This window comes from Furipterus horrens, unplaced genomic scaffold (genome assembly GCF_987537825.1).
Source record: "Furipterus horrens unplaced genomic scaffold, mFurHor1.1.pri manual_scaffold_13, whole genome shotgun sequence".
Lineage (NCBI taxonomy): Eukaryota > Metazoa > Chordata > Mammalia > Chiroptera > Furipteridae > Furipterus > Furipterus horrens.
In genome coordinates, this window is record NW_028327183.1 from 43607898 (window position 1) to 43621917 (window position 14020).

Genomic DNA, 14020 nt, shown 5'->3' on the forward strand with positions numbered 1-14020 from the left:
GAGAAATTTAAACTTGAGTGTTCTAACTTATTTATAACTATGGAAAGGAAAGGGTTGATCTCCCAAAACTTGCATGAATAAGTCACAGGCAAATAATGCTGTACAGCCCGTAAGAGCCATATATGCTTTTTAAAAGGCATTTCTTGAACAGTAGTGACTAAGGCCCCTTCCGTGTTCCCAGCCTCCTAAGGCCCAGGGTGCCTGTGGCCCCAGAACAACAGCCCCTGGGGGTCCCCCGCATCCTAGGGCGGCGATGGAGGAAGGGCAGGCCAGGCCAAGCATGAAGAATTAACAGTCAATTTTATTGGGCTCATACCAGGAGTCCATGAGTCTTGAGAACCTCTGTGAATTTGTCAATTTTCTTCTCCACGTTCTTTTCGGCCTGTTTCCGTAGCCTCTGTGGGGTTAGGACAGATCCTCGTCAGTGGCTCTGCCCGGGGCTCCCCTCATCCCAGGACACAAACCCCACTGTCAAGCAGAACTGGGGGCGGGGGGGTCGGGACAGGGACAAGACAGATCACCCCCCAGGAATGTGGTGCCCCGTATTCCCAGCCCCTGCCCTCACCATGAGCTGCTTTTTCTTCCGGTAATGGATCTTGGCCTTCTCCTTCCTCTTCTCCTCCAGAGTGGCGGTGACTGCCTGGTACTTCCAGCCAACCTCGTGGGCTAGGCGCCCTAGATAGGCGAACTGTGGGGGGTGGGGGATGAAATTGTTAAGAAATGAGAACGTGGGTTGGGGAGAGGAGTTGATGCACTTTCTCTCCAAGGATCCTGGGAATTTAACAATCCACCTTTTCTGAAGAGTTCAAATATGGAGAGACACCCACCCCCTGGAAGGGGCTCCTCCTGGCATCAGCCAAGCCATTGGCATTATCGGCAGCGCCCAGTGGCATCCGCAGACCATCGTGAGAAAAAGCCATCATCTGCCAGTCCTGGGGCCCTCGAGCTCACCCCGCAGTGGGACCCCCGTGTTAGCCCACTGAACAGAACCCAGAGCTCACCTTCCGTGTGGGCTTCAGACGCACCACCTTGAGGGCCGCAGGAACCACCATTCGCTTTTTCTGTTGGAGAAGGAGAGGGGCTTAGAGACCTGGAATGAGGGACAGACGGGGAGAGGCTGGCTGGGGCAGGCGTCTCAGCCAGGGCTGTTCTCACGAGGATCAAACAATGTAGGTAATGTGGCTCATCACGGACACCGGACACCGCCAGACCCACAGACACTGCGGCGGGGCCTGGCCCAGCTCACCTTGTCATAGGGCGGCGGGATCCCATCAAACACCTTGAGGCGGTCCAGGGCGGCCTGGCCTCGCTTGGTCTTGTGGGGCAGCATGCCTGCGGGCAGAGGGGCAGCAACCCTGCTCAGTGTGGCTCTCGGAGCCCCCCGCCCAGGCGGGCAGGCGGGCGGGCGGCCTCAGATGGTAGTGCATGTGGGGTCATCTCACGGTCGGGAAACTCGAACCTGAGTGGGAGACGTCCTCATCACTGGCCACCCACCTGCTGCCCCCGGGCCCACAGGCCCCGCTCACCTCGCACGGTCCGCCAGAAGATGCGGCTGGGGGCTCGGAAGTGGTACGGGCCGCGGGATGGGTTGGTGTTCATGCGCTTGCGGAGGAAGGCCAGGTACTTCACTGAGGAGAGGGGAAGAGCGTGAGGCCTTCTAGTCTCCAGGCACACGCCCCTGTTCCCCCAGGGCCTGTTCTGAAACTCCAGCTAGCTCCTCCAGTGCTAGTGAGGTCCCTTTCCAAGTCTAGGGGTTCCAAGCACCTCGGAGGGCCCGTGCCTTAACTTACACTTGTTTCTGTAGAAATTGCCAGAAATGTTGATGCCCTCACAGCGCACAACCACCACCTTCCGGCCTGGAGGGAGAGAGACGTGAGGGGGCCTAGGAGGCACAGGCCAGGAGGGCGCCCAAGGGCTCTTTCGACACCCGCCCGCCCAGTTACTGTAGGGTGACTGGAAAGGCAAGGAACCGACCACACCGCCCAGAAAGCCACGAGCCAGCAGGGGAGCGTCTTGCCCCAAGGCACCGAGTGGTAACTGGCACAGCTAGGTTTAGGCTTAAATGAAGTACCAGCCTAACAGAAAAAAATGCTTGACCCCAGAGCCCCCCACCCCAGGGGAGGGAGTGGGTGGCAGGTCTCAGAGCGGTGCATGGGGTTGATCTCATGGTCTTGAGACTCAAACGAAAGATGGTGATTGTTGCTCATCACTGACCTCCGGCTGGGGCTCGCGTCTGGGGGGCTGCGGGCAGGGGGCACACTTACCCAGCAGCACCTGCTTGGCCACGATGGCTGCCAGGCGGCCCAGGAGATGGCCTCGGCCATCGAGCACTAGGACCTGTTGAGGACAAGAGCGAGGGATCAGCGTCGCCCAGAGTTCTGATTCCCCACAGCACGCAACCACGGCTTTTCGAATTGTTTCTGTTTCACCCCGTCCCCCGGGGTACCTCCTGTCCAGGCACCAAACCTCGGAGCTAGGACCTGTGGCTCACTTTACAGACGAGGCCAAAAAAAGGAAATAGTTGACTCGATTTCTCAATGAACAGGTTTAAGAACGCCTCTCACGTCTCGGCTGCTGGAAGGGCAGGAACTTTTATGCCCAGGTTATAGCTTCTTCACCAAGAGACCAAGGCCCCACTCTATCGAGTGCTGGTTAGATACGCTGCGATTGTGGCAAGGCAGAAAGGCACAGAACCTAAGGCCAGGCTTCCTGACAACGGGACTCGGGGCAAAGGGCTGCCGTTCTCCGCGCTTCCACCTCCTGGCCTGGAAGATGAGGATGACAGCATCTGCCTCAGAACACCGTTGCCGTGTTCTGTTACGGGAAACGCGCGACGCACGCGGTGCCAGGCTCGCAGCACCGGCAGGGGCCGCCGGAGAACCCCAGCACTGGCCTCCCCACTGGGCTTTCCTCCCAGAGCCACAGCCCCGCTGAGGGGAGCCCACAGGGACCCTCCCCCCGCCAATGCCAGTGTCTCCCCGTCACAGGGAACGTCACGAGGAGCCGGGGCGCTCCCAGGTCAGTCGCTGCCGCCTTCGCCGAAGGCCAAGTGTTTAAGGACCAAGGCAGCCTGTCCCGGGGCCATGGGGCCTTTTCTCTCAGTCCTTGGCTTCCAGCAGCGACGGTACTTCAAAGCACACATCAAACCCAAGGCAAAGAAAAAACCCCATTTCTTCCTGAAAGCCTCGGAGGCAGGAGCTCGTTCGACCCGCTGCGTGAGGTTTCGTGCCAGACCGCCCAGACACGCAGGAGGCCTGGTCAGCATTCCGGGAGGGGACGGCAAGGCTGCTCGGGCCGAGGGGAATACCCTCCATGTTGGCCAGCCCTTGGCCTCCACGTGCTTCCCCCATCGCTAGCAACACAGGGGCCAGAGCGGCCAAGCACCGGCCCAGAGCAAGGTAAACGAGGCCTGGTCTTTAAAATCGCTTTCTGGGCTTAAAGGCCCCATCGTTGCGCCTCGGGGACGAACGAAGCCGCATTTAACCAGCCCTGGGCCCAAAGTCACAATTATCACCTCTATTCGCTCGTTACAGAAATTTCTCAACCCTTTTCCTCTTAGTTTTGGTCAACTATCGAGCTTAAGTTCCACTACACACGGACGAAGGGAAGATGGGTCCAACCCCGTTCCAGCCTGGATTCCACCCGCTCCCTCGCCGCCCCGGCCGGCGCACAGCCCCACCTGCCCCTCCGCCATCTTCGGCAGCCGCTTGGAAAAGGAGGAAGCCTTGGCGCAGGGTTTCTTATCCCTTGTAACAGGGGCGGAGGACGTAACGTCACACTGTCCACGTGACAGATTTCTGTCGTTTCATTGGCCAGTGTTGTACGCGTGTGTATGGAGGTCCCACAGGAAGGCGGGTCATCTTCGGATCGTCCAATCCAGGGATCGCTCCCCACGGACCTTGGCCGCCATGATTGTGCGGGGCGAGAGATCACGTGGGGATCGGAGCGGGGCTCCGCTGAGGCGGGGCTGTCCGGCCTTGGACGCCATATTTTGGAGGGACTGCTAATCTCCCTCCTGCGAACTGCGGGACGTGGTGGAGAAGCGGCTATACCACCTCCAGCGACAGCGGGCTTTCAGGCACGTGGCGGCCCGCTGGCTGTGTCAGGTGCCTCTGACGGGTTCCCACAGCGCTACTACCCCCATCAGAGCGCTTATCATCCTGAATTGAGGCTGGCTGTGCCCCATGTCTCCCCCACCGAGCAGCACCCTGAGAGGGCTGGGCTGGTTGTGACGCGGAGGGCCATCGTCGCCCTGCACTGTCCCGGGGCCCCCGGCGGCCTCGGAAAACAGGCGCATGAAACGCTGCAAGAACTGAAAAACCGAGACTCCAACCCATCCACAGACAGGCCCGACCAGCGCTGGTAGAAAAAGACGGTTTATATACAACCTCCGGGGGACACGGGCTTTGTACAGACGCGAGCAGGAGGGGCTGGGGCCGGCGCGGGGTGCTGGTGTTGCCTCCGCCCTGGGGGGACAGCGGTGCCGCCGAGGAAGGGACCGGTCTCCAGCTGGCTTCCGCCGAGTCCCGGCTCTGTGTCGTCGGGCAGGTGACGCCTCTCTCCGGGCCTCGGTGTCCTCTGTAAAATGGGGTGACAGACGTGTCCGTCTCCCTGGGCTGCGTGAGGACCCGGGGGCAGAGGACGGGGGAAGCGGCGAGCCCAGGGCCCTCACAGACAGCGCCGGGAACAGCTCCGCGCCCGGCCAGCCCTCCCGGGCCCGCGCCGCCCCGTCGAAGAGAATTCGCTGAACTCGCTGCTAAACTTTGGGGATCCGAGAGCCCCCACCCCAGCCGCGACACGGCTGAGCCCCTGAGCCCCTGGGATGTGGCCACTGCACTTGAATTTTAAATTCCACCTAATTTTTAAAAAGGTTTTATTTACTTTTAGAGAGCGGAAGGGAGAAAGAGGGAGAGAAACATCAATGTGGGGTTACCTCTCGTGCGCCCCCAACTGGGGACCTGGCCCGCAACCCAGGGGTGTGCCCTGACTGGGCATCGAGCCAGCGACACTGGTTTCGTTTGTAGGCCGGGCGCAAGCCACTGAGCCACACCAGCCAGCGTAAATTTTGCCCAATTTTAACTAAATAGTATGGTTATTGGGAAAATGGAAAAACAGGTGGACAGGCACAAGCCGGAAAGAAAATGTCCCGATATGGGTATTACTTCTCAGGAAAAATTGTAGCCCTGGCAGGGTGCCTCAGTTGGTTAGTGTGGTCCCGTACACCAAAAGGTTGCTGGTTCAATCCCCGAGTGTGTGAGTGGGGGGGGGGGTGTATGGGAGGCAACCGACTGATGTTTCTCCCTCTCTCTCTTTAGTCAATAAATATTCTTCAGGTGAGGATTAAAAAAAGAAAGAAAAATTGTAATGAAGTCCTATTCTGGATACAAGTGCTGAAATTAAAAACCATTAACTTTAGAAACTGATCCTCCACCAGTTATTGGAAGAACCATGTTTCAAACAACTTGAGCAGGTGAATCTACTCTTGCTGCTATACGCCTCATGAAGTCTTAAGTACAGGTCAAGCATTTCTGATAAAACACAAAAGTGTCTGAATTGAGATGTGCTATGACGGTGGGATACACACTGGATTCGGAAGACTTGGTATGAAAAAGGGATGTAAAATATACCATTAAAAAACTATTGATTATGCCCTGGCCGGGTGGCTAAATTCATTAGGCATTGTCCTGTACATTAAAAGGTTGTGGGTTCGATTCCCAGTTTGGGCACATATCTAGGTTGTGGGTTCGGTCCCTGTGCGGGAGGCTACTGATCGATGTTTCTCTTTTACATCCATTTTTTTTTTCTCTCCCTTCCTCTATCTAAAATCAATAAACATATTCTCAGAGAGGATTGAAAAAAAGTATATTGATTACAGGTTGAAATAATATTTTGGATACAGAGGGTGAAATAAAATACACTATTTAAAGTAACCAGTTTCTTTCAACTTTTTTAAAAATGTGGCTATTAGAAAATTTAAAATCAGTCCTGGCTGGTGTGGCTCAGCAGATTGAGCGCTGGCCTGCAAACCAAAGGGTCGCTGGTGCGATTCCCAGTCAGAGCCCATGCCTGGGTTGCAGGCCAGGTTCCCAGTTGGGCGCATGTGAAAGGCAACCACACGTGGATGTTTCTCTCTGTCTCTCTACCTCCCTTCCCCTCTCTCTAAAAATAAAGTCTTGCCCTGGCTGCTGTGGCTCAGTGGATTGAGCATTGGCCTTCGAGCCAAGTGTCGCTGGTTCGATTCCCAGCCAGGGCACATGACTAGGTTGCATGTCAGGTCCCCAGTAGGGGACGCGAGTGAGAGGCAACCACACAGTGATGTTTCTCTCCCTCTCTTTCTCCTTTTCCCTCTCTCTAAAAATAAATAAGCAAACAAAATAAATTATTAAAGATAAATAAAGTCTTTAAAAAAATTTAAATCATATGTGGCTTGTGTTCTGTTTCCATTGGATAGTACTGCTCCAGGGCTTTACATATGTTACTTCAATTTCCCTCTGCACAACTCTGTGGTAGAAAGATTATTGTTAGTCTTCTGTACATATAAGGAAACTGAGGCAGAAGAGTAAAAGGCACAGAAGCCAGAACCAAGCAGCCCAGAGTTGAATCTTGGCTTTGCTGCTCACGAGCTGTGTGACGTTTGGCTGACTACCTCTCTGTGCCTTGGTTTCAGCCTCTGCAGAATGGGACTAATAATGGCACCTGCTTCTCAATGAAGTGAGGGAATTTGCGAAAAGCCTAGGCACAAGGCCTGTGTCCCCGAGGCCCTGGTGTGCAAGCAATTACTGCAAAGTGTTTCTGTTGGATCCCTCTGGGACCATCCAGAACCCACTGGAGCCTCCCTTTCTCCTCCCCTCCGACCCCCGTGCCTCCTTCCCCCACATCTGGTCCCAGGTTCTTTCTTCCATCACCCTGCTGCCTTGGGCAGGCAGACTCGGCTCTCTTGCCTGACACTGGAGGCCTAGATTTTCCTGGGGCGATCTTCAGACCCCGACTCACACTGGCCCCAGGCTGACCAGAGTCACGAGAACACCCTGAGTTTTTTTCACACCTGGCGGGCTGTGCACAGGTGGTCCCCTCCCCATGTTCCAGGAAGCCACTGTCCCCTGGCTTGCAGATTTCTGCATCCAGTATCTCCCTGGTCCCCAGGTCCCCAGTGAGTTCATTGTCTTTCCCTAACCTCCCTCCTTCCCCAGGTTCCCCCCTGTAGGCCCTGTCACTGGGCCAGACCCAGGGTCATCTCTGCCACCGCCAGAGCCTGTCAACCTCCAGCCCTGTCCCTCCTGATCCCTGACTCTGCCCTCCCTTTTCTCCATCCCCTTCTCAGCCCTTGTCCTTTCTCTCTGGACCCTCATGCAATCTCCTCTAGCCTCTCTCTTCCAGTCTGTCCAGCATCCAGAGCTGACCCCCCTCCCCCACTCCTAGCCCTAAACACACACACACACACACACACACACACACACACACACACACGAAGTCCAGGGTACTCAGTTTGGTGAAGATTCAGCAAGGTAAGTCGATGCTCCTCAGGACTGGAGATGGGGCCACCTGCGGCCCCCAGGGGTCAGCCTCAGCCAGGCAACTGGGGCCTCCAGCCACCCCTCCATCCTCCCCAGCCCCTCTGATCACCCTGCTGGCTCACCTGCTCCCCAGGGTAAGGCGTCCTCCGCCTTCTCCTCCGCCAGTCCAGGCACCAGACAGCGACCACCAGCAGGAGGGCCAGGGGCAGCAGCAGCAGCAGCAGCAGCGGGGCCTGAGCGGCTGGCAGGGCTGTGGCCTCCAAGGCCCTGGGACTCCTTGAGGGCAGCAGAGTGGAGGAATCTATGGGGAGAGAGGAGCCTGGTTGACCAAGGAGGGTCAGGCCAGAGAAAGGCCCTCCTGGTGCTGGCTGTGTGACCTCGGGTGGGCTGCTGGCCTCTCTGTGCCTATCTCCTGATCTGTAAAGTGAGGACAATCCTTATACCTGCGTCCTAAGGTTGTCACAGAAATTAAATGAGTGTATATAGAGCAGCGGTTCTCAACCTGTGGGTTGTAACCCCTTTGGGGGTCGAATTACCCTTTCACAGGGGTTGCCTAAGTGCTTCTGGGTTGATTTGTTTATTCTTCTTCCCCTAATATTCTGTGAGCTGCATGTGGGTGACAGGCTCTTATCTGTCTGTTTTTTTTTTAAGTTAAGAAAAATTTTAGCCCTGGTTTGTGTGGTTCAGTGGATTGAGCGCCAGCCTGTGAACCAAAGGTCACCAGTTCGTTTCCCACTCAGGGCACAGGCCTGGGTTGCGGGCCAGGTCCCAGCTGGGGGCACACAAGAGGCAACCACACACTGATGTTTCTCTCCCTCTCTTTCTCCCTCCCTTCCCCTCTCTCTAAAAATAAATAAAAAATCATAATTTTTAAATGATTCTTAGAGAGAGAAAGAGAAAGAGAAAGATCAAGTTGTTGTTCCACTTACTTATGTACCCATTGGTTGGTTCTTTGTGCCCTGACCAGGGATCAAACCCGCAACCTTGGTGTCACTCTTACCAACTGACCTACCCAACCAGGGCTTATCTGTCTTATTTATCCCCAGAACGTACTACTTACTGCGCACTAAATAATATTATGAGTTTAATTTACGTAAGTTATATATTTGAATGAACAAATAGATAATAATGAAAGATACAATGTATGAAGTTCTGATGGCTTACAAGGCCACGCAATCTGGTCCCCTTTGTTCCCTCTGTCCCCTTTTCTCCCACTCTCTCTCCCTCTCTGGCTCCAGCCAACCAGGCCTCATCCCTATAGGCAGGTTCTGCCTCAGGGCCTTTGCACTGGCTGCTCCCTTGTTCCCATTTTTCAGTGACTTCCCAGCCAGCCCGTTCAGACTGTGAGTCCTCTGTTAAGCGCCTGTGCAGGGCTCCACATAATCAGACATCTTCCTGTTTATTTGATTGTTCTCATGTTTGTTATCTATCTCCTGAGTAGGGTGTCCACCCCACATGGGCATGGACCTTGATTCTTGTTCTGGACTGTGTCCCCAGTGCCAGGCACCAAGTAGATGGTCAATAAAACTTGGCTGAGTAATGAACGGTCATATGCATAAAATAAAAATGACAAGGCTAAATGTGGGTGAGAAAGACTGGAAATGTGGGGAGAAATTGAGAAAGATCTACTCAGGGTGAGAGTTTTTTTTAATATCCCTCTCAGAACTGGACAGATCTAGTAGACACACTTCACAAGGACAGAAGGACTCTGAATAACACCATGATAAGGCGGACAGAATATTAAAATCCTGAATAAGAGCAAATTTACCTTTTTTTTTTTTAACTTTTAAAAAATGTCTACTAGAGCCCTGGCTGGTGTGACTCAGTGGATGAGCGCTGGCCTGTGAACCAAAGTCAGGACACATGCCTGGGTTGCGGGCCAGGTCCCCAGGTGGGGGTGCATGAGAGGCAACCACACACTGAGGTTACTAAATAAACAAACAAAATGGCTACTAGAAAGTATACACCTAAACAAGCCACTTTGCATAAACTGCATTTCTATGGCACAGGCAGGGACTGTCGTCCCTTCTCAGAGACGGGAAAACTGAGATCTGGACAGGAGCGTGAACTTGGGGGACCCAAGTCACACAGCCCACAGGGACAGGTGGGGTCTGAGACGCTGGGTGCGGAGGGGGGCGGGGCTGTGAGGGTTGGGGGCGGGGAGCGGCTAGGCGCCTTTACCCAGCTGACACCGCAGCTCCAGGCACCCAGAGAAATTCCAGCGGGTGATCCAGGGCTTCAGGGCCACCAACTGCTCGGAGGTGTCCTGCAGGAGGTGGGAGATGTTGGTCTGGACGAAGCGAAGACAGCTGGGGATGGGCTGGGGGCAGGGGAGGGAGACGTCACCACCGCATCGCCCCCTGCGTCTCCGCAGGCCCGGGCCTTCCCTGCCCAGCAACCGGGCCCAGGGAGGCCAGGGTCTCAGAGGGAGAGTTTGGACCACTGCTCCCCCCGGTTGCTAGGGGGAAGCATCCTTAGCAACACCCAGCAACAAGGCCCAGGGAGGCCCGGGTCCAGAGGGCATTTAGAGCACCTCCTTGTCCTGGTTGCTAGGGAAGAGACCCCCTTAGCAACACCCTGAAACAGCTCCTGAGAAATAAACTCGGCATTGGTGGACGGGCCCAGACCCTTCACCACCCTCTGGTGCGTATTCCCCAGCAACGGGCAGTGAGCCTGGATCTCCAGCTGCGCCTCCCGTGAGGTCCTCCGGCCCAAAGAAATCTGCAGTAAGGCCGAGCTGAGAGGGCCTCGTTTCCCATTCCCTAGGAGTGCCCCTCACTTGTCCCCCAAGTTCAGGGCTGACCTGGAGGGCACATAAGGTGACAAAGTGTATCTCGGTGTTGACATGCTCCAGCAGCTGCTGCAGCTGGGACCCAGCCACTTTCTGGAGCTGTCCCATCCAGCGCTGGGCCAGGACCAGGCGCCAGAAGGCCCCGCAGAGCTCGTCCTGGGGAGAGACAGCCTTAGCTCCGGATCCCTCCGGCAGAGCGGCGGGCTCCTGGGTCTGAGGGAGGCGGGGCTGTGGGGCCTGGGTCCCTGGGTCTGAGGTGGGAGGGGCTGGGGGCCTGGACCCCTGGGTCTGAGGGAGGAGGGGTTGTGGGCCCGGACCCCTGGGTCTGAGGTGGGAGGGGCTGGGGGGCTGGCCCCCTGGGTCTGAGGGAGGAGGGGCCGGGGGCTGGACCCCTGGGTCTGAGGGAGGAGGGGCCGGGGGCTGGACCCCTGGGTCTGAGGTGGGAGGGGCCGGGGGCCCGGACCCCTGGGTCTGAGGTGGGCGGGGCTGGGGGCCTGAACCCCTGAGTCTGAAGTGGGAGGGGCTGGGGGGCTGGACCCCTGGGTCTGAGGGAGGAGGGACTGGGGGCCTGGATCCCTGGGTCTCAGGTGGGAGGGGTCGGGGGCCCGGACCCCTGGGTCTGAGGTGGGAGGGGCTGGGGGCCTGGATCCCTGGGTCTGAGGTGGGAGGGGTCGGGGGCCCGGACCCCTGGGTCTGAGGTGGGAGGGGCTGGGGGCCTGGACCCCTGGGTCTGAGGTGGGAGGGGTCGGGGGCCCGGACCCCTGGGTCTGAGGTGGGAGGGGCTGGGGGCCTGGACCCCTGGGTCTGAGGTGGGAGGGGTCGGGGGCCCGGACCCCTGGGTCTGAGGTGGGAGGGGCTGGGGGCCTGGACCCCTGGGTCTGAGGTGGGCGTGGCTGGGGGCCTGGACCCCTGGGTCTGAGGTGGGAGGGGGGGGCCCGGACCCCTGGGTCTGAGGTGGGAGGGGCTGGGGGCCTGGACCCCTGGGTCTGAGGGAGGCGGGGCTGGGGCCTGGACCCCTGGGTCTGAGGTGGGCGGGGCTGGGGGCCTGGACCCCTGGGTCTGAGGGAGGCGGGGCTGGGGCCTGGACCCCTGGGTCTGAGGGAGGAGGGGCTGGGGGCCTGGACCCCTGGGTCTGAGGGAGGCGGGGCTGAGGGCCCGGACCCCTGGGTCTGAGGTGGGAGGGGCTGGGGGCCTGGACCCCTGGGTCTGAGGGAGGAGGGACTGGGGGCCTGGACCCCTGGGTCTGAGGGAGGCGTGGCTGGGGGCCTGGGTCCCTGGGTCTGAGGGAGGAGGGGCTGTGGGGCTGGACCCCTGGGTCTGAGGGAGGCGGGGCTGGGGTCCTGGGTCCCTGGGTCTGAGGGAGGAGGGGCTGTGGGGCTGGGCCCCTGGGTCTGAGGGAGGAGGGAACCAGGTGGGCAAACTAGGCTGGTCCCCTGAGGGACGGTGCCTGTAGGGTGTCTTTCCCAAGTCCATCCCCGCGCTACCCCCTCAACTGTGACTCACGTCCTGCAGGTTGGAGGCCACAGTGACTGGGTAATCTTGAAGCAGGTAATCCGACTGCAGAGGAAAATGGATTCAGGTTGGGCCGGAGACAGAAGGAAACAGATCTATGGAGAGGGACCCAGGGAGAAAGGGACAGGGAGCCGCAAACACAGGGACCCAAAGGGGGGGAACTCAGACTCCGCGCCAGAGGCACAGAAAGGCCAGCAGCAGAGGGGAGAGCAGGGCGCTCACCAGCTTACGAATGGTGTCAGCGAAGGTGGAGGAGATGGGGCTGTGGGGGAAGGAACAGTCTGGGGTCCCACCCAGAGCGGTGCTGAGCAGCAACAGTAGCAGCAGGGAGGTCTGTGGGGAAAGGGGGCACCTCTGTTGGCTCCACACCCTACCCCTAGGCTTCCCCCCGCCCCTATTCTCTTCCCTTTCTCCTTTCCCGGGCTCCGTCGACCTCTTCAGTCCCCAGACCCTCCTCGATCTGGCTCACAGCTGCCCACCTCTGGCCTCTGGCCTGGTCTCTCTGCTTCTGCCCCACACTGCCCAGTCCTGTCCCCTTTGCCCCAGCCCATAAGCTTGGCCCCTTGACCTCGGGGTCTGCTGGCTCTGCCCTAAATCTGCTCTGCTCCGTCTACCCCTCTGCCCTCCCACTGCTCCTGCCGTCGGGTCCCCTCTGCCCTGTTTGCACTCACCTCCCTCTGTTTCTTCTCCCATCCTGTTGTCTCTCCTACCTGTTCATCTCCCCCGCCTCTGTCCACCGCTCCAACCCCTGCCTGTCTCCCTGCACCCCTGCCTGTCTCCCTGCACCCCTGCCCGTCTCCCTGCACCCTTGTCCAAATCACTGCACCCCTATCCATCCATATCCCTCCACCTCTGTCCATCTCCTCTTCACCCCTGCCTGTCTCCCTGCACCCATCCATCTCCCCCCACCCCACCCATCTCTCCCACCCCTGTCCGTCTTCCCTCCACCTCTCTGCATCTTCCCACCTGTCTGCCAGTCCTGACACAGCCCTCCTCTTCCCCGCCTTGTCCCTCAGATATACGCACAGTAGGGCTCCAGGCTGGTGCCAACACTACCATCTCCGCCGGAGGCCCCTCATGCCTGTAGCCAGATCTTGGAAGGGACAGAAGAGTAGGTCTTGGTCCCCCACACCCCAGCCCTTTCCTCATCCACCCCTCCACCTCCCCGCCCCTCCCCTGGCCCTTGATGTGGCTAAGTTTCCGCCTCCTTCTCCCTCGGGTTTCCTGCATGTGCCCCAGTTATGGTGACAACTCATCTCCCCTTCTAAGAACCCTGACGTCCGATCCCTGGAACTCTCCCCAGGCAGGGGCCCAGGGACCTGACCCCCACTCCTCCTTCCGCAGCCCCAGGAGGGGCACCCCTGCCCCGCCCCTCGGGGACCCGGAGCCCATTTTTCCTCCCGCACCAGGCTTGCCCCTGCCGGGTGTGGAAGGGGCTGGGCCGGGTGACAGCAGGAGAGCGAAAGTGAAAGAGCATTTTGGAGGGGAGAGTGAATTGGGGTGGCTGTCTGAAGCCTGGGGCGCCGCCTGGTGGTGACAGGTGGCCGCTCACGCCCCAAAGGGCGCTGGCCCAGGAGGGCTGGGGGTGGGCTGGTTCTCCTGGGCAGGAAAGACTGAATGAGGAGCTGGGTCTGGAACCCGCCAGTGTCTCTAACTAGAACCACATTATGCAGGTTGGGAGGACATCACCCTGAGCCTTCATCCTTGCCTGGAACCTTAACCCCCACCCCCGTCTTCTGTATACAGATGCTGAGGCCCGAGCCTTGGCATGGACTTGTGGCTCTTGGCCTCTCACTGCCCACACCATCCAAGATGTCAGGAAATCTGTTGGCTGACTGTCAAAATGTATCCAGAGTCTGTCCAATCACTTCTCACCACCACCCACCACCATCTCCTGGGGTCTGCCACCACCATCTCCCACCTGAAGTCCATTGTGGCCTCCTCTCCCGGCCTTGGCCCTCACTGCATCTCCTCCCCCAATCCCATAGGTTCCTGTGAGACCTAAATCAGCTTTCATTCCTCCTCCACCTCCTGCCACTCGAATTCAGAAACCAAGTCCTCACTGTGGCCCACACAGACCTGCAAGATCTAGCCTGGTTCCCTCTCTGCCTGGCTTCCTGGGGCAAGCACACTTCTGCCCCAGGGCCTTTGCACTCACTGGCAGATCCCTCAGCCTGCATGCCCTCCCTCCATATACCCTCAT

The 14020-nt window shown here is 58.3% G+C and overlaps 2 protein-coding genes and 4 non-coding genes across 6 annotated transcripts; all 6 read right to left on the reverse strand.

Moving 5' to 3' along the window:
- Positions 1-283: 283 nt before the first annotated feature.
- Positions 284-3758, reverse strand: RPL13A (ribosomal protein L13a). The gene is made up of 8 exons (XM_090261107.1): positions 3680-3758; positions 2265-2337; positions 1791-1856; positions 1527-1628; positions 1247-1332; positions 1002-1061; positions 566-688; positions 284-397 (listed from the first exon to the last, which is right to left on the reverse strand). The coding sequence occupies exons 1-8, from the start codon at positions 3692-3694 to the stop codon at positions 311-313; spliced, it is 612 nt and encodes a 203-aa protein (XP_090117233.1). The 5' UTR covers positions 3695-3758; the 3' UTR covers positions 284-310.
- LOC149994823 (small nucleolar RNA SNORD35) lies at positions 844-928 on the reverse strand. Its single transcript, XR_016507923.1, has one exon. It is a non-coding gene; the product is annotated as a small nucleolar RNA SNORD35 (small nucleolar RNA).
- LOC149994824 (small nucleolar RNA SNORD34) lies at positions 1129-1198 on the reverse strand. Its single transcript, XR_016507917.1, has one exon. It is a non-coding gene; the product is annotated as a small nucleolar RNA SNORD34 (small nucleolar RNA).
- LOC149994825 (small nucleolar RNA Z195/SNORD33/SNORD32 family) lies at positions 1406-1490 on the reverse strand. The gene has a single exon (XR_016507964.1). It is a non-coding gene; the product is annotated as a small nucleolar RNA Z195/SNORD33/SNORD32 family (small nucleolar RNA).
- LOC149994826 (small nucleolar RNA Z195/SNORD33/SNORD32 family) lies at positions 2134-2217 on the reverse strand. Its single transcript, XR_016507965.1, has one exon. It is a non-coding gene; the product is annotated as a small nucleolar RNA Z195/SNORD33/SNORD32 family (small nucleolar RNA).
- A 602-nt stretch (positions 3759-4360) lies between the features above and the next one.
- FLT3LG (fms related receptor tyrosine kinase 3 ligand) lies at positions 4361-13217 on the reverse strand. Its single transcript, XM_090261109.1, has 7 exons — positions 12844-13217; positions 12040-12150; positions 11809-11862; positions 10318-10461; positions 9696-9834; positions 7637-7815; positions 4361-4578 (listed from the first exon to the last, which is right to left on the reverse strand). Exons 1-7 carry the CDS (start codon positions 13045-13047, stop codon positions 4378-4380), a joined length of 1032 nt encoding a protein of 343 aa, XP_090117235.1. The 5' UTR covers positions 13048-13217; the 3' UTR covers positions 4361-4377.
- Positions 13218-14020: the final 803 nt, after the last annotated feature.